The sequence below is a fragment of the Penicillium argentinense genome (assembly GCF_028826775.1).
Source record: "Penicillium argentinense strain IBT 30761 chromosome Unknown utg000004l_segment0_segment0, whole genome shotgun sequence".
In the NCBI taxonomy this organism is placed as follows: domain Eukaryota; kingdom Fungi; phylum Ascomycota; class Eurotiomycetes; order Eurotiales; family Aspergillaceae; genus Penicillium; species Penicillium argentinense.
The window spans coordinates 1,855,473-1,880,522 of NW_026622663.1; the positions used below are offsets into that span (position 1 = coordinate 1,855,473).

At 48.2% G+C, this 25,050-nt stretch overlaps 10 protein-coding genes across 10 annotated transcripts; 7 read left to right on the forward strand and 3 right to left on the reverse strand.

The window, feature by feature from the left end:
* Positions 1 to 1,641: 1,641 nt before the first annotated feature.
* On the reverse strand, positions 1,642 to 2,411 carry N7532_003604 (uncharacterized protein; the record flags this gene model as incomplete). The annotated part of the gene is made up of 2 exons (XM_056616098.1): positions 1,642 to 1,682; positions 1,859 to 2,411. 2 exons carry the CDS (start codon positions 2,409 to 2,411, stop codon positions 1,642 to 1,644), a joined length of 594 nt encoding a protein of 197 aa, XP_056476455.1.
* A 2,118-nt stretch (positions 2,412 to 4,529) lies between these two features.
* N7532_003605 (RTA1 domain-containing protein) lies at positions 4,530 to 5,610 on the forward strand (the record flags this gene model as incomplete). Its single annotated transcript, XM_056616099.1, has 3 exons — positions 4,530 to 4,743; positions 4,799 to 4,891; positions 4,949 to 5,610. The coding sequence occupies 3 exons, from the start codon at positions 4,530 to 4,532 to the stop codon at positions 5,608 to 5,610; spliced, it is 969 nt and encodes a 322-aa protein (XP_056476456.1).
* Positions 5,611 to 5,800: 190 nt separating this feature from the next.
* Positions 5,801 to 6,829, reverse strand: N7532_003606 (glycosyltransferase family 32 protein; the record flags this gene model as incomplete). Its single annotated transcript, XM_056616100.1, has 1 exon — positions 5,801 to 6,829. One exon carries the CDS (start codon positions 6,827 to 6,829, stop codon positions 5,801 to 5,803), a length of 1,029 nt encoding a protein of 342 aa, XP_056476457.1.
* A 3,420-nt stretch (positions 6,830 to 10,249) lies between these two features.
* N7532_003607 (uncharacterized protein) lies at positions 10,250 to 10,510 on the forward strand (the record flags this gene model as incomplete). The annotated part of the gene is made up of 1 exon (XM_056616101.1): positions 10,250 to 10,510. One exon carries the CDS (start codon positions 10,250 to 10,252, stop codon positions 10,508 to 10,510), a length of 261 nt encoding a protein of 86 aa, XP_056476458.1.
* Positions 10,511 to 12,845: 2,335 nt separating this feature from the next.
* Positions 12,846 to 14,023, forward strand: N7532_003608 (uncharacterized protein; the record flags this gene model as incomplete). The annotated part of the gene is made up of 4 exons (XM_056616102.1): positions 12,846 to 12,917; positions 12,985 to 13,142; positions 13,225 to 13,370; positions 13,512 to 14,023. The coding sequence occupies 4 exons, from the start codon at positions 12,846 to 12,848 to the stop codon at positions 14,021 to 14,023; spliced, it is 888 nt and encodes a 295-aa protein (XP_056476459.1).
* N7532_003609 (Monooxygenase FAD-binding) lies at positions 14,024 to 14,357 on the forward strand (the record flags this gene model as incomplete). The annotated part of the gene is made up of 2 exons (XM_056616103.1): positions 14,024 to 14,048; positions 14,095 to 14,357. 2 exons carry the CDS (start codon positions 14,024 to 14,026, stop codon positions 14,355 to 14,357), a joined length of 288 nt encoding a protein of 95 aa, XP_056476460.1.
* Positions 14,358 to 15,277: 920 nt separating this feature from the next.
* N7532_003610 (uncharacterized protein) lies at positions 15,278 to 15,776 on the forward strand (the record flags this gene model as incomplete). The annotated part of the gene is made up of 2 exons (XM_056616104.1): positions 15,278 to 15,629; positions 15,694 to 15,776. The coding sequence occupies 2 exons, from the start codon at positions 15,278 to 15,280 to the stop codon at positions 15,774 to 15,776; spliced, it is 435 nt and encodes a 144-aa protein (XP_056476461.1).
* Positions 15,777 to 17,621: 1,845 nt separating this feature from the next.
* On the forward strand, positions 17,622 to 18,476 carry N7532_003611 (uncharacterized protein; the record flags this gene model as incomplete). The annotated part of the gene is made up of 1 exon (XM_056616105.1): positions 17,622 to 18,476. One exon carries the CDS (start codon positions 17,622 to 17,624, stop codon positions 18,474 to 18,476), a length of 855 nt encoding a protein of 284 aa, XP_056476462.1.
* A 2,253-nt stretch (positions 18,477 to 20,729) lies between these two features.
* N7532_003612 (uncharacterized protein) lies at positions 20,730 to 22,638 on the forward strand (the record flags this gene model as incomplete). Its single annotated transcript, XM_056616106.1, has 4 exons — positions 20,730 to 20,980; positions 21,048 to 21,578; positions 21,633 to 22,448; positions 22,503 to 22,638. The coding sequence occupies 4 exons, from the start codon at positions 20,730 to 20,732 to the stop codon at positions 22,636 to 22,638; spliced, it is 1,734 nt and encodes a 577-aa protein (XP_056476463.1).
* A 112-nt stretch (positions 22,639 to 22,750) lies between these two features.
* Positions 22,751 to 24,733, reverse strand: mirB (uncharacterized protein; the record flags this gene model as incomplete). Its single annotated transcript, XM_056616107.1, has 4 exons — positions 22,751 to 23,682; positions 23,742 to 24,087; positions 24,143 to 24,413; positions 24,480 to 24,733. The coding sequence occupies 4 exons, from the start codon at positions 24,731 to 24,733 to the stop codon at positions 22,751 to 22,753; spliced, it is 1,803 nt and encodes a 600-aa protein (XP_056476464.1).
* Between the last annotated feature and the right edge of the window lie 317 nt (positions 24,734 to 25,050).

Here is a 25,050-nt window from a genome sequence, read left to right on the forward strand (position 1 = left end):
AATTTCCTAGCTAAACCACCCAAGAAAGCCGGCAACCGCGACCCCCGCGCCCCCCTCCCTAACAATCGAATACCATGTCTCCCACTTCTGGGTCTCAAAATGTACATCCAAATACGAAATAGAATACGACGAGCACCTATCCGACTACGAGAAAAACATCGAAAGCGCCGAAGAAAATGATCGCTATGAGCAAACGAATCGACACATCAGCCATGAAACGCCCCTTCTTCCTCGAAGCCCCTGTCACACCAGCCCTCTACTGGACCGCGTATAAATGCCGATACCCACTTCTCCGACGACGTGCAATCCGATCAATAGTCGACTTTCCAAATTGTCAAGGTGGATGGGAAAATCCGCGGCATTCAGCGGTTGCGCAGCGGATTATGGAGGTAGAGGAGGGGCCTCTTTGGCATTTGCCTGTTGAAGAGAGGGTGGTGAAGGATGAGTGGAGGGTTGTGGATCCGTTGCAGTTTCGCGAAAATTTGAGGTTTGGCGAGATTGCGGAAGTGTCCTTTTGTTTAGGCCTTATGGGCCTGAGGGGGAGGTTGTTCAGAGGTGGGAGTATGTGGAGTGGTGGAAGGAGGATTGACAGGGGTGAAATTGGTTAATTGATGCTTTCTTAGTTGAAGTACGGTTCACCAGTTTTGCCCAAGTAAAGCAGCAAAACCACGAGTGTTCACAATTTTCTAGTTTACTTTTGGACTGATGGAGGGGATATAGTTCCAGACCTTTCACATTTTCGATCATTGTCTGAGCTGCTTTTTCAAGTGTCTCTAGCCTTTGCTGTAATGGGCACCTATCCGCAGCATCACAGTAGAGATTTGAATCCGTTCTAGCACGAAACATGCGGTGAGCAACGGCCGAGACAAAAAATCCTTGAAGCCAATTCCAAGATGGCCAGAGCGAAACGTTCCCAGAACTTCGAAGTACTCCGCTATCTGTATCCTGCGGTGCATATCATTTGCTGTTGACCACAAATGGTATTTCAATAAGGACAGCGTGACTTCACAATGTGGGTTACTAGGCGTATAGAGATATGTCCGCATCTCAAACAAATGGATTTTGAATAAGAGAGGAGACGTTTTGTCATGCCTCGAATCGTATTCTGTGGATTCAAGTTGCTGGTGCATATTGTGCAAGAGAGCTTCGATTCTTATTTTCAGATCGCCTATTGCAATATGTAAAAAATTATCTCCAAATCCATTTACATGACTTACACTTGAAATCCTCGGATAATCTGGTTAGCATATCGAATTTTTTCCACTCGACAAGGAATTTAGGGTTTTACTGGGCTTGAGCTTTGCGAGTTAGCTCTGTACGACTCCGAGACTTCAGAGTAGGCTCGTAGGCACGCCAGATAGAGCGCCAGGGAGGCTTGTTGTAAAGGAAGCTTCCCTGGTTGTAAGATGGAGACCAGGGGTTCGTGAATTCAATCAAATGTGTTATCCAAGTAACAATTGAATTTGGTCGCGAAGTACATTAGGTAAATGAATGAGCGTCATTGTATATCTTCCCTTCCTGCCCTGATATGAGTATAGATAGTACTTTGATGGAACAGGGTTGGTATCCTTTAGGCAATTGACTCGGACAAATTTTCCTCCTGGTAGATACTGGGTACAACCCCTAGCTTATCAAGCTTCCTTATTGCGTCGCAGTGGATATAACCGTCCCCTTGGCTTCGTCTGCAAATTTGTCGTGTGATCTTCGAGCAGGCGTCGTACCAGACCAGTAGATTTTCCTAGACATGATGTTAATCATCCGAATGAAAAGATAGCCATGACACTCTTGACATAGCTTTGTAACGGCATTGCCGGCAAATTGCTTCCCCGAATCGCATTGCATGGTATGTTATACTTACAGTTAAGTTTCTTGCAGACTGCAGCATATTTGAACATATAGGAAGGAATGACTTTGTCCCACAATTCATCTTTTTGCAGATACGCGAACTCCTTTTTGCACATCGGTTCAGAGACGAGCGGCATCAGTCCGCCGATATTCTCCATAACGACGGGCAAAAGGTTATCTTTTAAGCACGCACCAAATCCCTCAAGTGTCTCAGGATCTTGGCAGAGATTCACGGTCACGTATTTCTTGCATTTTGTTTTGACCACCTTAACAACTTGCTTGGCGAGTTTCTGCAAGATCGATTCCTTGTCCGGAAGACCCATATCCTTCATCACCTTCTTGATCATAGGTTGTACCGCATTCTTGTCGGCCCATTTTTCATAATTGGATACCTTGGGTTTGTATTTCCCTTTATCGCAGACGAGTTCCTGGAAGTGGTGGAAAATCTTGTCAGGATTTTCTTTTAGCGCATCCTTCATTTTTGTGCATGTTGGGTCCACAAATGCGTGGCTAAGGGTGACAAAGATAAGGACGACAAGACCGAAGGTAGAGGATCGGATATGCATGTTGAGAAGTAGGCCACGCTGTAGTAATCCAGGCTTTGGAAGAAAACAGATTGTTAGGGTTGAGTTATTGAGAGTGCCTGACTTTTCAGCGTTTTATATCTTGCTTTTGCTTGAAAGGCTGGCTGAGAATCAAGGATCATAATATTGAAATATCGATTGTAGAAGAAATTAATGCTTTCATTTCACTAATTTGCGGATCAGATCGTGAGGCCTCTGCGATGTATGTATGCAGTGTAGATCTTTCGTCAAAGCAATAAAGCGGAGATAATTATTGTGTGTTCCCCACCCCCTATCCTGCGGAGTTATTGCAGCTATATGCACATCGTCGCGCACAAATCTCGCCAACTCTCGTAAATGGTTCTACTGTAAATGCCAATGAGGGGCACGCTTTAAGGTAGGATGGTTCGCCTTTCTTCTCATCTGGGGGCCGACCCTCCGATGAATCTCGAGTCCTAGCCAATTGATCAGGTGAATCTGATCGCAGCCTTAGAAGTTAGGTGTTGAACCGTCTTAACTTCTAACAAATCTATATATGTCAAGGAAAAAGTCACTGTGATCATTACTGCCTAGATAACTGGCAGAATCGTGTGCATAACCGAATCAGAACGAGCGGTCAAAACTATGGGTATAAGACCCCTCACCTAGAGACCAATACGCTTGGAGTTCTTCAAGCGTTAATCTTGTTTTTACGAGAATACACGTATCCTACGTAAGTCCCTCTTGCCTACCATCTAGTCACCTGGCGCCAACCAACCTGGCTGTTTTCTCTACACTCTTCTAGCTTCGTGTGTTTCTTGACGCGTAATAAGGCATCTTGCAATTCAAATCCGGTCGGCCAGTTTAGCACATTTAGTTGTGGATATACTTGATTCAATTTCTCTCGTGTATAAAAGAAGATTTACAGGATTCCAATCTCTCTAAACATCGGCGTGTTAATGTCGCAATCTGATGAGAAGCCTCAGACGCGCGATCATGTGATTCATCGGAAACGTTACCTGCAGGCGGAGTTTATCTTCAAGTTCTTTTTGCGTCCACCGTCATCTTCATCGCAATCCTCTTTTCTCGGCATATTTAATTCGATCCTAACCGCTCAGATCTGTTAATGTTGAGGAAGAAGACATTATTTTGGCAGCCTTAATCCCAAGTATACACTCCCGCGAGCCAAAAAGCCACCGGAACCAATATCTCCGGACAGCCATCCCGCAATCAGGCTCCCACATAATCGGTAATGACTAGCGATCCATTATTTCGAAACAACCCAGTTTACAAGAATAGTATCCTCGCAAAATCGCATCTAGTACAAGGTTTGGTGCCGCCATGCTTCGTACCCACGTTGCCGGCCCCTTCGAAATACGACCGAGCCAATAAGAAGCAAGACAATGCCGTACGAGGCCCCTCCGCGCTAACTTCGCAACATCAACAACGCCAAGCCAAAGAGGCTGAGCACGTCCCAAAATATTATCGCCGAAAAAAATAAGCTTGTGAGGAGTTAGCGTCGGTTCGGAGTTGTGAGGACTGATCCAAGTTACGGAGCGACGAAACAGCTTGCGCCCTGAGCTCTGCATACTTTCCACCGTCGCCATAAAGCTGCTAAGGCTGTGGCTTGTGCTCATTTCCCGGATCCGAGACTCGTCGTGACTTGCATTCTAGCCTTCATTACCTTCAGCTCCAAGGCAGCGAAACGTGGTCCTTCTCACGAGCGTGCCAATCCTGATGCTCGATTCTGTGGCATTCACCGGCTTTATGGCTTTATCTGGTTTCAGCCTCAATGACTGGCACTAAGGCAGTTAGACTGTTGATTTGGCTAATCTAGGATATCCTGTCGCACTTCGAACGAATTTCACCCAGATCCTGTATCATGCTCCGCCTCTCATCTGTCAGCCCCAGGCCCATCAGAAAAGGTCGGCGTTAGGGGGGCTGTCTTTCAGCCTTGCTGGGCTTTGTATATAACCAGTCCGACTATCTCTACAACTCCATCATTCTACCCGCCGTCCACGACTTACATTCTCGTTTCATTGCACATATATTTCTTTACTTTCTTAAAGATCTGTGCATAGACAAACTGTGTTTATACTTTGTTTGACTATTTTACTTGTCCATGACTAACGACCTCTGAAAATGTCTTCCGACACCCAAGAACAGATCTACGACGATCTTAAGCTCGGCTGCCATGCTTACCACGATGGCTTTTCTACTTCATACGGCTATGTTCCTTCAGAAGCAGCAGGAATGGTATTCTGCGCACTCTTTGGCCTGTCCATTGTCGCACACGTTATCCAATTTTCTTGGAAGCGGACGTGGTGGTGCAGTGTATTTGCAATTGGGTGCGCAGGTATGAATAAAACCATTGATTCCTTTCCGGAAGTTTCATAGCTGACACCAAACAGTTGAAATCCTTGGTTGGGCTGGTCGTACCTGGTCTGCTGTCTGCCCCTACAACGGCACCGCTTTCATGATCCAAATTTCTACCCTGATCATAGGTAAGTCACAACACATACAAGCAATTCTTCATCCGTACAGAATTGAGTACTGACCAGAGCCTCCCAAAACAGCGCCTGTCTTCTTCACAGCCGGAAATTACGTTCTCCTCGGTCGCTTCATCCTGATATTCGGTCAAGAAACCTCGTTCCTCTCACCAAAACTCTACCTCTGGATCTTCTGCACCTGCGACGTAATCTCCCTAGTCATTCAAGCAGCCGGCGGCGGCATGGCATCATCCGCATCCGGCGGCGAAGGCGACACAGCACCAGGAACAAACACCATGGTTGCTGGCATAGTGTTCCAACTCATTTCAACCAGTGTCTTCGTCTACTGCGCCTTCGACTTTCTTCGTCGCGCGACACGCATGGGTTTACTGAAGATGACCGAGATGGGTCCGATCACATACATGATTGGCGCGATGGTTGTTTCGGTTGTAGTGATCTATATCCGATCTATCTATCGTGTTGTTGAGCTTGCTGAGGGTTGGGACGGATATCTCATTACGCACGAAGTCTACTTCGTCGTCCTTGATGGCGCCATGATGGTAATTGCAGTTGCGGTTTTCAATTTCGCCCACCCTGGCTGGTTGATGCCTTCTAATGAAACCTTTTCGCTGCCCAAGTTCCAGAGTCATGAGATGGAGGCTCAGCGGTTGAACTCGTCGGAGAGTACCGAGTATCTTGGCTCTCAGGGTCGGCACCATGACTCTTGCCAGTAGGGCTCTTTTTGGGGTAATTCTTCTTCAGTTTTGGGTATCGGTGAATAGGGCTGCTATTAATTTAGGGTATGTTTGAGTTTGCATTTTGATTTCTCTGTCCGTTGCACTGTTTTGGAGAATTTTTCAAGTTTTCGTTTTGATTTCTATAATTTCTTTGATGACATGATAAAGTACTTCAATAGAAATATATTCAATTAAGGAATCGACGCGCGAGTATATTAAACCGCGTGGCATCCCGCATCACGCTTTCCGGATCCAGCCGATCTAAATGAGACGAAGCGATCTTGCTCCACTCATGATAAGTCATTTGACTCTGAAGTAGCCTGCCATTGTTTGTAACGACTTCTTTGGCGAACTCCTTGGCTTCTGTTTCGGAGAGGTACTCATGCATATAATCAATATGCCTTTTGGTCCAGGTCGGCCAAGAGAAGGCCGTAGGGGAGAGTGTGCAGATCTCGTCCGGATGATGCTCAGAAAGCTCCTTGGGTAGAATGGTCGAGTGATAGTTCCAGTCGTCGGTGGAGAAGTTTCCACTATAGCTATTGCGCCAGCGCTGGATGAATTGTGAGCCTGGGCGGCCGACAATCACAGAATTGCAAAGTTCGCTCCGGTCCGCACCTTCGTGGCCAAGGACCACGTCCTTTTGACTGTTGAGGAGGTTGTCGAATGGGCGGAGGGCGAGTACATCCATGTCGAGATAGATTCCTCCCTCTTTGTGAATAGTGTCGAGGCGGAAGAGGTCACTGATATGCTTTATCTGCCAATTCTCTTGGACCTGTGTGGTATATTCCTTTCCCAGGTCGTGCTGTACAAGGCGGACATGGTCGCGCACTTGCAAGAACCATTTGTTTGTCTCGTTCAACGAGGTATAGTGCAGATTGATGTGGTCGGGCTTGATCGAGACAATGGCTGATCGAATCGTCAAGTAGGTCATAAAGGTCAGCTCCGGATTATCGAACCAGGCGACATGTACGATTTTCGGAATGGGATTCGGCGCCGGAGTCACGCTATCGAAGCATCGTTTCTCGTCAAAGGTATCCTTGTAATCAAAGACCTCGATCGGTCGTTCCTCCGCAGAATCAAAGTATTGATCGATGTGTCGGATGTCCCGGAAGTAGGGAAAAGACAAGTAAAGAAGCACCACACAAGCGCCGAGGATGGCGACTTTGGTAAACACCTGTGACCGCACCAGTCCAGACAGTCTGGCAAGTCGAGACATTTTTCCACGCCAAAATCGCCATCACCGCTCGGCGCACGACGCCACTCCTTGGGGGTATTTAAAGGCCGCCTCCCTGGCGCGCACCAAAATGTAGGGCCAGCCCATCTGCCGATCTCCCGCATCGCGCTGGTACAATCGGGGGCCGGTGAGCACTCGGAAATGGTCAGGAGCACACGTGTGGTGCCAAGCCAGGGCCTGGCCGGGGGTTATAACACCTGAGCCTTACGGAGGAATTGCTAATGCGACCAGGAATGGAGCGAAGTGCGAGAACGAGCCTTACTCCGGGCATCCTCCAGTCGCCAAGCATTGGCAGTTAGGCGAGCACAAGGCAGCCGAATTTCATATCGCGCAGGATCGCACTAGGAAGTCAAGTTCGAGGAGGGCATTTCGAATGCGATAGCAAACGCGGTCCTTGCTGGTGGCTTTGTGATGTGGTGCAGGCATGCAAGGGCGGATGTTGTGTTGCGATTCGATCCGAGGGTATACCGTAGCAGACACGCTGGCGGAGGGCTGAATGGCTGACATGGCTGCATCTGGTCGCATGTGGCGCCGGTCCTAAGCAGATGACGTTTGCCGACTAACTCAAACCGGGACGAACATGCAGAGAATGCGATCTAGTCTCAGATAGTCTTCGAAGTGATGTGTCGAATGTAGGCCGGAGATAAGCGCAACCTAAACTCCAGCCTGCCCCTTGATGACATGCAACTCTACGTGTTCCAGGCGAGGTGCGTCTTCTCGCTGCAATAGTGATTCTTAAATCGCGCGCGTATCTGAATTCTCTACCTTATTGTCGATTTTATTTTCATTTTATGCCATCCTGTTTTACTGTTTAATCGGTTTTCTAGGGCCTCTGGATACTGAAATGAGAATAAAAGTTTATCTCGGCCCACGGGCACTGAAGTATAAACCAACGGTGATGTTGATAACTCCGAGTCAGCTTGCCGGAGCAGTGTTTTTTCCGTATTGACAGGCAATGATAGCTAGCCGAGACCAGTGTATCGGATCATTGTTAATGCCAGGGCGTTCACAAAGTGCTATTTTGGTTTTAGGGGCCGCCCCCACCCCCCGCGTTGAGGCAGTGCCCTGGCGTTATTGTGCTGCCTCATGATGTCCTTGGTCCTTAAAAAGTCGTATCAATTGTTGACTCGCAGACCCGTTCTAGTTGAATCAATTGCTACTTTCTTCTAGCAAGATGCTACTAGGATCCTTGACGCAATGGCAGTCTGTACTGTTTGCGGTCGCTCGATTCACAAGGGCCGTGTCAGATTCAGAAACAGAGATACCGAGAAGCGTGGTTACAACAGTACTGTTCAGTTCCATTGTGTTTTTCTTCCTAGTAAGACCTAGATTCCCAGTTGATCCCTGGGACGTTTCGAATTGCTTACAAACGGCTTTAGTTCGAATACACGGATGGAAGCGTCCTGCCCATCCTGGCTCTCTTGGAGGCTCCAAGCGCCAGAGACCCAGAGAAAGATCAAAAGACCAATGATTCTGAAATGGAAAGACCTGAAGAAGAGAGTGCCTCGACAACAGAAGAATTGCAAAACGAGAGAATATTCCTCCGAACTATCAAAAAGAACCTCCTGCAGTCATCGAAAATCTCTTTGTATGCGAGCTTGGTCTCTTTCGCAGGTTTCTACTTCCTGTCATCCAAAAGTTTCGCCGATATCACTATGGGAAATCTATACTTTTGCACCGGCTTTCCTTTCATCATGAGCAGCATATCAGGGGCATTCGGCCATCCGCCAGGTTCGAACGCTGTCACGAACACACGAAAGCGAGCTAGACAACACCTGCGCAGCCGAGGAATTCGCTCTTTCTTCCCTGGCATCGGAGTATTCTCTGTTTATATGCTCATCACGGTCTTACTTGCTGTATGGAACTACTCAACATTGACTCGGCCACACACATTCTACTCCCTGATTTGTTGCAAGTTGGCTTTGGCACTTCCTCTAACCGGACTCCATACCTCCTGGGTTCACACTGTCATCGCAACACCCGCACAAAGGCCTGACTTTCTCAGAAACCATGGATTGCTAGTGACTCTTAACACACTTCCAGTTGTACTTCTGGATATAATTCTGCCAACCTGCGTTTACTATTTGTCGAGCAACCTGTTGGCATTTGTCAATGCCATTCTCTCAGGCCCAAACGGCGAGCCCTTATCGTCCACATGGGGCCAAATCGCAACCACCGCTGAATTTTATATTCCACCTCTGCTGGAGTTATTGGCCTCGTCATTCACGAGAGCGGTATATGTGAGGGTCGCAGCGTCATTGCTGCCCGTCGATGTACAGACAAGTGTGCCAATTGATCGCAGCACCACAAGCCAAGATAGGGATAACGACGCTTCTATTGGCATATTTGAGGCTGTTGGGCTCATCAAATTGCAGAATTGGTTTCATTATATGAGATTTATTGGGTTAGCATTTATGTTTGAACTCTTCGCGATTAATTTCTTTATTGTTGTGCTCGCTGCGGAATTTTATTACTGGGCGCCGTGCTCTGCTGTGGATATAGTTAACTTGTTTTTTGCCAAACCATGAGCTGCGGGACCAACCTGAGGTTATCTTGTCATTCGATTGATCTAAGAAATTTCGTCCGCAATGATGATGCCATTTGTCATCCCAACTTTCTATAGTATCAACCCGTATGTAAATGCGCAATGTGAGCTGCCGAGGGGTCAACAAGCTAGTGTGTTTGAATATGGTATATATCCATATCTCTCAAGATGAGCAGGCCGCGCTTTGGTGAATACTTACAGCTGCAAGAGGCCTAGAGAACTCGAAATAAAAGCTCTTACGTCTAATAATGACATGAACCACGGGATGATTCCCGAATTTCATCTTTATCTTCACAAGTCCTCTACATTCGCAGCCATTACACTTCAACTTTGAGGGCATTAGTAATCTTGAACGCCAATAAAATTCAATATAGCTATCCATCAACCTTCCTAAGCCTATGAGTGGCTAAAAATAATCATGCAAGCTATTCTCCACCCTTCAACGTTGGTCACGTTACAAAAGCCCTATAGGGCTGAAGCTTAGCCCGATGATCAAGTGGATTCTCAAACTAGTGTGTTTCCTCCACGAACTAACCCCCTCACGAGTCCATTGGTGGGCTATATATGGCTCCAAGCCGGTGACACAGGCATCATCACATCCTCGACGTGGGCCTGGACAACGCTCATCCAACCACATCGTCAACATAAGCGCTGCTTCTCTTCGTTCTCTTGTGATTACCTGCGCCTCTGTCGTCTCTTCTTCGTCACTAGAGATGCCTGTAAGGCGTTGGACTATAAAAGGCCTGCAAAAGGCACCCTTGACGCATTTTTCTTATTCTAGTCAGCCCATAGAAGAACAGTCGCTTCTCGAAGTCACCCTTTTTTACTCGCTTCAAGTGTCCCCTCGCCTGCTCAAAATGGGTCTTGTAAAGGTTCTCCTCAAGGCCATCATCATTCCGATCGTTCTTCTCATTGTCATCACCGTCATCGTCGTCTTCACTATCAAGATGCGTCGCGAGAAGAAGCGGGAGAAGGAACTCCAGCAAGACTCTTTTCTGCCACCCCCGATACAGCAATGGGCTTATCCTACCTCACCTGAGATCCAAAAGCCCCCTCCAGTCGCTTCCTGGGCTGTGCAGACGCCGAGGCAGATGGAACAAGACGTTCCTCGACAATAGTTTCACAAAGGTAGGAGACGAGCAAGCCTCTTCATGTCATCTTCAGGCTGACTCGCGATTGCTCTTTTAGTTCCTCGTTGTTCTTCTTTCCTCTTGTCCGTTCTGACCACATAATGCGGGTGGAAGGTCTTTCTGTGCTAAGCTGCGAATTTGAAGTAAGGGGGAAGACTGTAAAGAATGATGCATTACAAGCCTGTATTCATGAGATGGAAATATCCTCCAAGTATTCTTTAAAGTTTGTCAAGCACGAATTTCCTGGCGGAATTCTCCAAGTTAGCCTTTGAGATCCACCGTCAACATGTTCCCATGGAACACACTCATGCCTTATGAATCGATTAATCGCTTTGTGAATATGCATCACACTCCCAAAACTCACCGAAGACCCTGGGTTTGATACCCTTTTGCACGAAGATGAAAGTAACTGTGAGCGTTGGGGACTAAGTGTAATCCTGCTGCCTGAGTCCGCAAGTAGATGGTTTCATAACCTGCGCCATGGGTGTAACCTCACCCTGTCAAAACAGAAGAAAGCCTTGGGTCACAGGTAAAATGGCTGGAGGTTAGGCAACAGCAAAAGCCAGGGTCGATCCCTGATGCTACCCATGGTTTCATTGGACGTCATCCAAGAAGAAGTTCCAGTCGAGTCCCACTTTTGCCGTAGGGCTGAAGGAGCTAATCACGATCGGGTCTAGTGGAGTATGCAGACTCGCCTTGTATTAGCGCCCGGTGATGGAATCTTTTAGGTGCATATTGAATTGATCCTGTGAGGAAGATTTTGGGGCCCTTCGAGGAAGAGCACAGTGACCAGGCTGGTTCTTCGGAAGGGCTTCGTGGGTGACCCTTGGAGCCATTTTTTGGGAGAGTTTTTGATGACACCTAACAGTCGCACGCAATTCGAGGTTATACTCGCAAGGTTTTGAAGCGTGCTATTAGATGTGCCAGTCTAAAAGATCCAGACTGTGTATATTTGAACGCAAGTCACGGGCAGCTCATTCGACGGAAGGCGCTCCGGTGCTCGAATGTCTGTTGGTTTTACTCCTACCGACCCATGCAGTGGCACTTCGCAGGATGCTCACGTTCTTTTTGGTTTAGTCTTCCGACTTGACGAGCTATTACCGTTCACGCAGCAGGATTCCCGGGACACATTGTCTGTCGGGAGTTCGATCGAGGGTTGCATCGTTATAGGTGGACCGAACCAGCGAAAGTGAGCGCATAGCAGAGAAATACACGGTATAGTGGGACGTGCGAGAGAGCCGAGTCAAACCAGGAAAATGTCGAGATATGGTGCTAACTCATTAGCCTTGAGCCAGTAAGTGGATCATCCCGACATTCAGAAGCTCCTGGCTATAAACACTTGCCAATTCGAGAAACCTCTTCATAACAGATAGGACTCGCAAGTTGTCTGAGGTAAAATGGCACGAATCAAAAATACGGACGAGAGTGGCCCTCTCCTGCTCCTGAAGGCGCTCAGCTGTCTGCCTGAGGCCGTGATATGATTGCCTCTGGCTAGCGCCGACTGAAGCTTGAGACTCGAAGCTTACCTCTTCCACCTTCTCTTTAAAAACAGATTCTACGCAACTCTTCTTCACGCTCTGATCTTCTCACGAAGGAGTAAATTCTAAAGGTCTGGCAAGTGAAGGTTGTCATGGCTCTACGGACTCGATCGATGGAAGCAAATTTCGACCAACGGGGTCAGCATGCAGTGCTCAGGCGACCTTTGGCTCTTCATAACAATTTTGTGCAGCTCATAACATTATAATGTCTCGAGGAGTCGAGTCTATTCCAAATGAAGTTCGTGAAGTCCAAGCACGATGATTCCATTGAGAGGAGATGCACGCTAGCCCCTGACTCGGTAGCCTATGAAGCAGTGAGCCACTCCATACAATCATCGAGCCTTATCTTGGGGATAACAATAATATGCACTAAATGACGCTAGCTTGCCCCGAGGCTTATAGGGGGAAAAACAGATGTTGCAGGAAGACGCGCCGAAGGCAAATGTTCCCAGATTCTAAAAGAAGATTACAAAGCGATCCCGAAGAAACGTTTCCAACCAGCGGGCCACAATCATCTTTCAGACGAGTCGCAGACACATGCCCTTCGAAACGTTCAACCGGATAAGGGTTTGGCCGCATGGTTCACACGGCCTGAAATGGCGTGGGCAATCTCCACTTCCTTAACAACCGGGCGCAACCTAAATCATGCCCAAACGGCGTGGCTAAGAAAAATTATCCGGGCGGCGTGTGGATGATAAAGGGGTTGACTTGCACGCGACCTATCTGTGTGCGGCTTGGGGGAGATGCACATTCCATGAAACCTTCGACCATACCGACTCACCTCGATGTTTTTCCCAATGGCTTCGCTCGACCAAAGCAGAGGCCAATTCAAAGTGCTCATCGCCGGTGGCAGTCTCGTGAGGCTCGGATGGGCTCTAGCTCTTGAGCGCGCAGGAATCGACTATGAACTGATTGAAAAAGTAGATTTTGTACCGCAGCTGGGAGGCCATTAGGATTCTAGAGCAACTGGGTGTGTGGGAAAACATCGCGAAGCAGGTTATTCCTCTGCAAGGTCGAAACCACTACAACGCCGAAGGTTATTCTTTTGAAGGTTCGCATGTTCTCGTTGAGATGAATGACATGTAGGTAACCTAATATATGACCATCTTTTCAGATATTTCTTGAGTCGAACATGCTAATTCGGTTCTTTGGGGATATGTAAAGTCTCAAGCGTCCCATTATTTTCGTGGAACGACGCAAGGCTCTAGAGGCTCTATACCACAATGTGAAAGATAATTTAAAGTTACACGCTCAAATCCCTGTTCTTGCATACGTGGAGGAAGATGAAATAATTATCACTACCGATGATGGTGAGCGGCATCATGGTCATATCCTTAACGGTGCGGATGGCGTTCATAGCAAAGTCAGAAGTTTGATGGCGAACAAAATAAACAGGAGATCAACCAAGGCTTTCCTCCATCTCTTTGCCACACCCTACTGACAATCAACAGCATTTACAAGCGAGTACAATTGTATCTTTGCTGTTTCCAAAAATGGCCTCGAAAAGCTTTTGTTGCCTGATGCGATGGTTCACAACGTTTACCACGACAATTACTCTGCAATTGCAGCCGCTGGTGTCTCGGGTCTTGTGTTTTGGTTTCTTTTTGCGAAGAGCGCCAAATGGACAAGGATTCCTCAGTGTCCACAACACACAGATGACGATGCAGAGGCATGTATTCGGGAATACGGGAGCTCTCCAGTGGGTCCTGTGTACACTGTGAAGGACCTCTGCGATGCTCGCGTGAAAGCTACCATCGTACCCATAGAGGAAGGTACAATCAAAAAGTGGAGTCATAATCGGGTGGTTCTCATTGGCGATTCATTTCATAAGGTTGGGCCCCCTGCCAAGCATGAATCAGCTGATTCCGCCGGAGAATCGAGCGTACATCTCATCTCTGCAGTGTACAATCAACCCCGGTCTCGGTGGGAACTTGGGCATATGAGGGAATTGCTCATTCCATGAATGGGCTCGTGGCTCTGCTCAAACAGTCTCCCAAGCCATCTCTCGGCCAACTCACAGAAGTCTTCGTTCAGTACTGAAATGGTCAGGAGCCTCGGGCAAGAACGGTCGTCGATCTCTCCGGCCAAATCACGCGCTACGAGGCTCAAGAAACTTGGATCTTCAAGTTACTGCGCAACATATTGTTCCCTGGGCCAGTGACAAACTCAAAGCGAAATTATATGCCAATTCTTCGGAAGTCGGTCCTTGGTTGGAATACCTCCCATTCCCTGTGTCGGATCAAATTCTGATGAAAGCCGCACGAGATCCCGCCTCGGCCACCTGGGGTATTTCGTGAAAGCTTATTGCGGGAATTGCCCTTGGGAGCATCGCTACCATCTTTTGGCAAATGCAAAGTCAGAGCCGCCGGTAGCCGTTGCCCTATGCGGTCAGCCCGCTTTTTCGCAGCCCTGGAGGCTGTGTTGTGAAATTTTATTTTCCTTTGTGAGATGTATTGTGATCAATCACCCCCTGCCACCGGCGATGTTATACAAAATAAGGTGTCCTACTTTATCGAATGGATAAGGACTCTTTGCAGTTGGCAAAAGTTGTCCGATGGGCCAGAATCTGAGACTACTTGGAGAATACACCCGCATCACCAGACCAATGAACCTGATGCTGACTGCTCAGCTCACAGAGCCTCAAATTTTAAGGCTGTTTCTACGCCGTTTCAATCAGACTCAGTAGGACAAAAATCGAAGTCAATTCCCGTCGGGGAGACGGCCTCCGGCATTCTTTGGGCGAGTGTGCTATTTGTGGCTCGTGCGGGCGGCTCGGTGGGGTTTATACGAGAGCTCCTCCATCGAGCGTCCTACTTCGTCCCATTCTAGCCTTGGCTTAATCTTAGGGCTCGTATACGGCTTATCACTTTTCGCTGTTCGCACCCACGGCGGCTGCATCCGCACCACTGAAAAAACGATAGCACTTCGCCAAGACGCCATCCGCTTCAGAGCTGGTCGCGCATCTCGTATTTCAGGAGCCTTCAGCCTCTGATCGGACCCTGATCGACACAAATTGTTATCTTTGGGGAATCTAGTTATTCTAAGCGAAGCTCTCGACTCGAGCCTCCAAAGGAACTCAGGCATGATCGGAAATTATATATTCAGCTGCTAACTCCTACATTTGATCCGTGATTATTATTCTTTCTCTAAACGCGTTCGCTGCCTTTACCCACAAACATATTCCATTATCATAATACCGAGCCTATCAAACATAATCATGCGATTCCTTCCTATCACCCTTTTCGGCCTTGCCCTCGCTCCATTCGCCGCCGCCGAATTCAAAACATGGGATGACGTGGTTGGCGACATGCCCAAGTGTATTGACACTTGCATGGACAAATTCTACACCAGCGCTGGTCTGGAGGATGCATGTGGCAGCTCTGACTCGGCCAGTGTGTCGTGCCTGTGCGGCGTGAAGAACTCTTTCTCCGAGGTCCAGGACGGTGCCGATGATCTGAGCTCTTGCATCTCAAGCACCTGCGACATGAGCGAACTGAGCCAAGCTTCCTCCAAGCTTTCGGAATTCACGGAGCGATTCCAAGATCTTCAGACCCAGTGCGAGAGCGAAGGTAAGAATTCTCGTCAATATCTAGTCGTGTCAGGGGCATAAAGCTAAATGTTCCGTTTGTCTAGAAAATGCCGCTAGCTCCCTGGCTCCCGGACTAAACACCCTCCTTGTTTCGGGTGCCGCGCTCCTTCTTGGTGCTGTTCTGTAAAGGCACCATTTCTATCTTCATCGTTGCTACATACCATAAAATTTCCAACTTAATATCAATAATCGAATTAATCTGTATTCCTGTCATTCGCAAAAATGAGGCTGGTTCTATGAACGCCGAGTCACATATTATGTCTCCGCTAGCTTTACTGGGGATATCGGGGTTCTTTGTGAAGTCATAGTAGTGTGCGTGGGGATTCAATTGCATGGTGCTAGGAGCATCGCATTGGACAGGGATTGTGTGATACAACTGCAGGGCCCTTGTTGCGTATAGTCACGTGATAATAAACAAGCCGTAGCTAGTGTTACGTGACAAACTGAGGGGGTGGTCAAATACCACTAGGACCCTTCGGAATGGGCTTATTCATCGTTCGCCCAATTTGCCTTAATGTGTTTACACAACGTGCCACAGTTCAACAAGGGAGACCCCTGAGATCGCTCAACCGATCTCAACAACCTTCAATCCATCATCTTATTCTATTGGGACATCTTCAGTACTAGCCAGTACATCAATTCCCCATCCTGACACTTTTTGCTGTGTTTTGGCAAGTACCGTATTTTCAAAATTTGTGACAAATAACATAATGTCAGGACGAGGAATTGATGTACTGGCTAGTACTGAAGATGTCCCAATAGAATAAGATGATGGATTGAAGGTTGTTGAGATCGGTTGAGCGATCTCAGGGGTCTTTATAATCGAACTGTGGCTTGTTATGAAACCATACTAGGGAGAATTGGGTGAACGATGAATAAGCCCATCCCGAAGGGTCCTAGTGGTATTTGACCACCCCCTCAGTTCGTCAAAAAGTTCAAAACATTTGAAAGTCCGAAACTATTAGTCATCGATGAGGGCCAATAGCATTACCTCCTCCGAGAATGAAGTGGAATCCCTGGGCCAATCAACAATCAGATCTGGTTTCCCCGAGCTATTGAGCATAGCGATGGGCCGCAATGCACGTTTATATATAATTGAAATGTTTTCATGGATAGCTTCTGCTGCACTTGCTTGAGGGCTAATCAGGAATTGGGAAATCCACGCAACGCAATGGGAGGTGCTGGCTCAGGAGGGCGTCGAAACATCAATAAAGAGGTCCAGGCAGCTTTCCGAGAGTATAGATCAGTCAACCCTGATGATAAGGTATGGGAAACTTCATCTTATGGGGTGAATGCACTAACTGTCCTAGCTCCTGAAAGTGCAATGTCGATACAGCAATTGGACTAAAGCAAAGAACCCGTCGCAACAGCTTGATCACCTTAAAACCTGTGTACCTTATTTAACAGCCATGATGGAAGCCGGTAAACAGACAGCAATAGTGCAGAGAAGCCAGCAACGTCTGCTGACAATGGGGAAGAGCTCAAGTCAGCGAGACAGGCCTAACTTTTTACTGGCAATGGCCGTCTTTTCAGGAGCACGCCCATTTACCCTCTTCGCCGATCAAGATATGCTCGCGTTTTTGCATGCACTAGACCCTACCTTCCATCCTCCAAGTCACGATACTATTGGGACTAGGTTACTTGACGACTGCTATATGGCGTTTAGACAGTCAGTGGATTCCGAGGTAGACAAAATTGAATACCAGAACATCACGGCAGACGAGAGCACCGACATACAGAAACGGCGCATTGCCAATCTTCTGTGCTTGACCAGAATAGATCCTTCTATTAATGCAACAAAGACGTTGGGAATGAACGGATGACTGCTGCTGCGACTGGAAGCTGGATTCGAGAGCAGGTAAATCTCTCTTATTCGGTCCTACTAGGTATTTTCTAACACCGCCAGGCTTGCTCCATAGTTAATGGTAACTGGAAGAGGCTAAATGCTCTTGTCACCGATACCTGCAGTACAATGATTGCGACATGGGGGGAGCTCCGTACACGAGACGAACTAAAGCACGTTTTCTTTATCCCTTGCGATTCGCATGGGCTTCAGCTTCTGATGCAAGATCTCCTCAGTCTGCCAACGATAGTGTCTGTATTCAAGCGGGCTGCAAGCATTGTGAGCTACTTCAATACCGCTCATTTACAGCTTGCCAAACTTCGAGCCTTGCAGCAAAGGTTCTATAAAAAGGAACTCTCTCTCTTGGCAGTGGTGAGTACTCGGTGGGGTACTCAGTATCGGATGTTGATGTCTGTGAAAAGATCCGAGCAGGCTCTTCGCGCATATTTCACAACACATACGGACCTTGGCGAGGCTGGAAGAGAGTTGGCAACTGTGGCTAATTACCATAAGTTCTGGGGCCAGTTGAATGAGCTTCTGGTTCTGATCGAGCCTTTGGATGAGGCGATCCGGATGTCGGAATCGGGCGGTGCAAATCTGATGAAAGTAGTCTGCCGGTGGATGTCCTTGCGAGCTCATATTCAGCAATGTCAGGAAGGGAGCTCGCTCGGCAAGGACCTGGCTGAGTTCATTCCACATGATCTGACTCCGCGGATTGACCGTCAACTGACCGACCTTCACTGGGCTGCGTTTTATCTGGACCCGAAAAATCACAGCTCCAAGACCCCTATTACGAAGCGGGACCAGGTAATCAGGACGATTCAAAAATACTGTGTTAGTCCGGATAACATTGATGCATCTGCGGAAGCTATTGATGAGTTCTTTACTTTTCGAGGTCGTCAAGGGTCATTCTTCAAAAGTGTTTGCTGGGATTTCATCGATAACCCTATTCGTTTCTGGAGAATGCAGGTAAGCACACCTTAGGAAAAATCACAGTTTCTTCTAAAGTGCTGACAATTTTGTGTAAAGATGACGACCGTCCGGTCATCCCGACTTTTGGCACAGTTGGCTCTGCGGCTCTGCCATACCACTGCGAATGTAGTAGCATCGGAGAGGGCATCTCAGCATGGGGCTTGCAACACACAAAAATTCGGAATCGTCTGGACGCAGATCGCGTCGACAAGTTGGTTTATATTCATGAATCGCAGGGATTTGAGTGAGGTGGAGCAAGTCTTGGAGGACGAGGATCAGCGAGAACGGCAGCAGCTTGAGTGGGAAGATGAGGAAATTGAGCGGTTGCTCCATCGAAGCCGAATCCTAGGCATCGGCGGCAAAAGTAATAGTCTTGGCAAGCGATCACGGAGCGTGGATGATGTCTAGGTCAGAAATGCTGTGTAAGGTTCATGCAGTTATTGTATGTGACAACGCAATGCGACTACCGGATTAGGTTGACTTGATCAGTCACGTGGACTGCAGCAAAACATTTTGCTTTTGAAAATCTTGTAAGGCCAAAAAAATGCGTATTTTCCAAAGCCTTGAATTAAAAACCATATCCCTAGCCGTAGCTGAGCCTCGTGAAAGATCACGTGATTTACCACAGCCAGTCGATCCTGGATTCGCTGCAGGTTTTCGAAAGTTCTAGTTTAATCTGGTATTCAACGAAGAGACAGGCTTATTCTAGGGCTTTCAGTCAATACTCACATTGCCTTGGGATGTGTGTTTGGCCGCTGGTTGGCTGTCTGATCTTTTAGGAAACTATAACTACTGCAAGCACGCATCGTTTCTGTTCTCCCCTCCTTACTCTAACCAGGGTGGTGCTTTATCTCCAGCGCGGCTGGCGTTCTGAAGCCTACCTCTCTATTGTACCTCTATATCCCCCGTTTGTCATATCTCTCTTGCGGCCCGGAATGAGAAGGGAGAAGATGGCGAACCGCGCGCTCAAGCTTCGAGGCCGTCCTTCGACCGCCGATCCAACATTTACTACGGATACTGCCTGAACCTGTGAGATACAAGGATCAGACACCCTCACCAGAATGAAACGATTGGCAATTTGCCAGACGGCGATCCTAAAGAAAAATTGTTTATGTGTTTCGACGAACCCGCAGCGAGTACGACGTTATTGTTGGACCCGAGGACCGCACCGATCCCAAAGCTGCCTACAGGTAATTTATCTTCAATTTGTATCGCTTTGATGCCCTGAGAAAACTTCCACAGTTATGATTTGCCAACCTCATGAAAGAGGAATACCGTTCCTTTCGTTTATTGGGTAGGATCTCATCTCGACCATGAGGCTTCACGTTGGGCATGCTGCGATCGTGTTGATGAAGAAGGAAAGGATCAATAGGATGACAGGTAGGCCCATACCTCGCAACTGAAAATATTTTAAGGACTCTTTCTGGAATTCTATTATTTGCGAAAAAGGACGCTTTTTTAGGGGCCCCTGTAGCCTGTACATTCGGATATTGATATCCAATCCGTTCACCACGGTCCAAGAGCCTTTCTAGGACTATACTCCGTCCTCAAGCAGCCTTCGTGCACACCTGCATATTTACCCCGCCCCTACCTTTTCGTGATAGGACATTTGACGATTTCGCGGCATGGTCTAACAAGCGATATCTTCCGATAATGTTGACGTCCACGGTGGAAGCGGTCCAGACTGATCCGCCTTGTGATGACGGCCAGCTGTCACGTCCATATCGGGACCTTTTCTGGCAGAAAGAGAATCTTTTTGGTCCATTTCTAGTAGCCGCATGTGTTCACACCATCGTGTTTGGCGGCACAGCAGCCCAGCCCCCAAAATGGGGCGGGGCCATGTGTTCCTTCTGCACGAGAACGGCACAGCTGGTACTTTTGTTCCCGTCGTCCCAGAGAGCATCTTTCACCATTTATTTTTGGAAATCTATGAGGATGGTACAAGGTTATAGCCAATTCTTTTAACTGGCTTCATCTGAAATTTAACGAAAAAGATTTTTCCCTCAAAAATTGAGCGATTCGTCAAGGAAATGAATTTCATGCTTAGCGTTTCATATTTTAGTTCTGTCCAAACCCCTGTTCGGCCCCCAAACGATGTACATTGAACCCTGTCCTTGGGGAGCAATGCCCGCACTCGGCATAGCCTCAGCTTCGCTTCGGAGCCGCACCAGTTGAGCAGGAGGTTTGTTTTTTATAAGGCGGCCCTGCCAGACATTTCGATTCCCAAGGCAATACGCTTCTAGCCAGAGAACGACATCAGCCAAAATGCTTGGCCATTTCCTGGCGATCTTATCATGCTTTCTATATCTTTTTGGTATTATCGCCGCGCTTCCTCCAGGTGAGGTCGCGCTCCGCACCAGAAATGCCCCCGGAAAGACCGATATCGATACGATCAATGAGTTCGGGCGAGCACTTCATGTCGCTCGAGCTCAATCCAACAAGTCCACCCATCCGATGAATAAGACCTCTCTTGCTAAGAGCTGGTCTGGTGCTACCTTGTTCCAGTATAGTGACAAGTATGATGTTCTTTACCTCCCGCTGAAAGCCCATCTACATAACGAAGCGACCCTAACAGCTCCCCAGCTCCATCGCCATAAACTGTGTAACTTGCTACGTTAACGGCTCTGTCACCGGCGACATGACAATCACAGGCGACTTCGCCGACACGGTAAACAGTTTCAAGAATGAAGTCACAAATATCACGGACGAAGCCATCGATCAATTAGAAGAATACGCTAAGGATGCCTGGACAAGCCTCTCCGATGGAAACACGGACATTCAGGCATTCCCCACTCTCGACCTTGATTTCAGTCTAAACAACCTCACCAATGTCCCGGGGGCTAAGGTCCATTTCGAGTTCGATAATCTGGAATTATACCTGGACCTCGAAATCCAGCTTGCCGCAGGTGCTACCTATACCCTGAATCTTATTTCCTCTGAAACCCCCGCGGGAATTAAGATCCCTGGTCTCACCGTGGGCGCAGTCTTCAGCATTGACTTGATTCTCATCGCAACTGCCGAGGTAGATATCGGGAGCGGAATCCACATCAAGCTTGACGATGGACTTGCTTTTGATATGGAACTCTTCCAGAGTAATGTTTCCGGTGTTACACTGTAAGCTGCATCGCTTCATACCACACTGCGCCCATATTGACTGATTTCATTTAGACCAAGTGGCTCCTACGAATTTCTTCCAATCACAATCGAAGGCCATGGCACTATTCAAGCAATTCTAAAACTTCAAGCAAGCGTGGGCGTCGAATTCGCCTCGGGCGACCTCAGCATCCTACCGAGCTACAGCGCCGGAATCGGAGCCGACGTCTTCGCCTACGTTGCCGATTTTGTAGTCGAAGTAAACGGAACCTCGACAGCAGATGAAGGAGAATGTGAGCTCGAAGCCCTCGCAGAATACACTCTTGCAGTCGGCGCCGCAGCCGGAGCAACTGTCGCAATCGATGACTACTCCTGGGGTCCAGCGCCCGACACCACCATCCCCATCTGGTATACCACACTGGCCAGTACTTGTGCCGAAATGAAGTCAGCGACCCCTTCGGCTCAAATTATGCCTCGGTCAGAGCTTGGTCAGCGAGATGATTTGATTACGACATCGGTCACGACTGAAGAGACATATACGATTGTCCGGTGTATATCCTCGGGTCTTGCGAATTGTCCTGTCAATCTTCAAAATACCACGTCTTATGAATCGACTGTCACGGCGACGGTGACTGTTGAGTCTGGTGTTGATCCGACATTCCCAGAGAAGACGTTTGCATCTGTTATGAGTGCTATCCCTTTTGGGACGAATGTCAAGAGGATAGCTTCGACGACTGGTGCGCCGACGTCATACACACCCTCTGCTACATCGAACGGGGGAGCAAGTGCTATTGTAAACGGAAAAGCAAACGGAACTAACAATAAGCTGATCATCGGACTATGCGTCGGCTTGGGGGTACCTTTCATCGCGATTTTGATCTTTGGATTCTGGTACGTACATTCCATTTTATTGTCACTGTGCATAGCTAACCTATTCCAACCTAGGTGCTGCATCCAAAAGCGTGGAAAGAAATCCCTACCGCAGTCCTCTGCTCAGCCTTCTCCATCTCTGTCTAATGATAATATGCCGGTACCGGTGGAAGTGAAAGTGGTTCCGCGAAAGCCAGTGCCCCAAACTTGAAGCTTTTGTTGAGTCTGAACGAAGTCATGCTCCTATTACTATCCATAATGGGTCTCATATTAATCTCCTCGTTAATCTCATCTCATCCATATCCTAACACACAATTTTGCCATCACAGAACATTACCCTTCGTCTGTGTCATATGCTTAACATTAAGATTTCGCATCATCGCAACCCAAGCAAATCCCAACACCATAAACAAAGTCCCGGCAATAAGCATTCTGGGCTGTGCATAGCCATAAGACTTGACAATAGCATCCCGCTCAGGCGTCCCAACAGCATAACTCAGCTGCGTCGGAAGTTGCGAATAGATCAGGGAGATATTCGGCAACGCCGATGCCGGCAGATTCTGCTGAAGCTGCTTGTAGAACGTATTCGTCCAGATAGCCCCACAAATCGCGCTCCCAATTGCACCCCCAATACTTCCCATGACGAAAAGCAGCGCCAAGGCCGCCGCCATATGTTGATGATCAACGGAAGCGAGAACAGCAAGCTGCACACAGAGGATAAAAATACCACCAGAGACAGAGAAGAAAATCTCGCACATGATAATGTACCCGATATACCCACCTGGCTGGCGGAAATGGATCATCAGACCGAGTCCGAAGATGTACATCGGAACACAGACCCAGAGAATCCACCTGAAGCGGCCCGTTGCGCGGATCAGCCAGCCGGCGATGAATAGGAAGACGAACGAGACGACGCTGAATGTGTTGCCGACGTATCCGGCCGTTGCGACGTCGAGCTCGTAGACCACTTGTAGGAAGGAGGAGAGGTAGCTCCCGTAGCAGTAGTAGGAGATTTGGTAGGTCATGTCCAGGAGGCAGGCGCCGAGGACGGTTCGGTCGGTGAGGAATTTGTAGTTTAGGAATGGAACAGGGGCGAGGTAGGTTTCGTAGAAGCCGAATATTATGATTGCCACGAAGCCAACTACTATCATTGCGATTATGTAGCCTGTTTTCCAGCCGTCTGGGGCGCTGCTGGCGAGGGTGAAGGGGAGGAGAAAGACTACGAAGCCGCCGGCGAAGAGGATCACGCCTGGCACTAGATTGAGGCGGTATTAGCTTTTGTTGGCATCAGATGATCTGTTGTTGGGTACTCACAGTCAAACTCTGTAACAACCCACCAAATACTCCGCAAATTGATCGACCATTTCTTCTTCCCCCTCGTAATGATTCCCTTCTTTTGCGCCTGGCGCAGGTTATATGCCAGCAGCAGATAGACAGGCAGCGCAAAAGCAGGCAGAATGATTGTCCAAATCCCATAGCCCCATCTCCAGTCAACATGAAGGAGAAACTCTGCAGCAGCTTTAGATCCACCAAATGCGGAGATCAATGCCGGGGAGGAGGTGAAGGCAAAAGCCAGGCCTCGGTTTCGCAGGTTCGTGACATCTGCCGCGAGGACATCCCAGCTGTAGACGAGGCCACCGAATCCGACAGAGTAGAAGACCTAGAATCTTCTCAACAAGTGTTTCCAATAAAAGGATACGGTGGTTTCATCTCACCTCACCAGCGCAATAGGTCGGTAGGTTATGGGATACAGCTAGAAGCACGAGCCCAAGGATGGAAAAGACAACCATAATGAGAAATCCCTCAGCGCGACCCCAAAGATCCAGTGCCTTGGCCATCGGAATGTAAACGGCAGCCGTCATAGCAGATGACACAATATTAACCACAGTCAAAAGCGAGTGTCCCATAAAGGAACTCGTGGCGTATGGAGTCAAACTGTAGACCATGGTGCTCTTCATGTTATTGACGAGCGTAAGAAACCAGATCCTGCAGGGAATCGAGTCAGTCACCAACTCATCCAAGAGCAAGACATGCAAAAACAAGAAATCTCACAATACCAAGACCGTAAACATCGACGCTCTACTCCAGGCCAAAGTTACTGCCTCGATCTTCCTCACACCCTCCTGAGCATTCTCAGCCGGCTTATCCTTCTCGCTCGCATCGTCAACAACCTCATCCACCGGAACATGCGCAGCTTCCTTATCATCGGCCCCCAATTGCACCGTATTCGGTTCTTCAATGACATCCTGGGTATTTGTCTCAGACTTATCGCCGACAATGCGATGGAGTCTGCTCAAAATAGCCATCTTGCCAGATCAACGAGAAAACACACGACCCGCAATCAATATCTCAAGAACGTGGGAATCGTTCGGCTTTAAGTATCCGATCTCGCAACCGCCGAACCGAAGTCGCAGCATTCCTCTGCAGCGCAGGTGAGATGATTTCTCGGCACTGGACTATTTTGGGGCAGTCAGAGTTTTCTCTGCCTGATTGGCCAAGAGACCAAGAAAAAACATGCGAAGTCAGAGCATAAGCGACGACTTGCCAAGTTCGATGCCACCGTTGTCGGTACCGCGCGTTACGAGGAGGCCATAATTACGGCTAGCGGCCGCTCTTTTTCCCC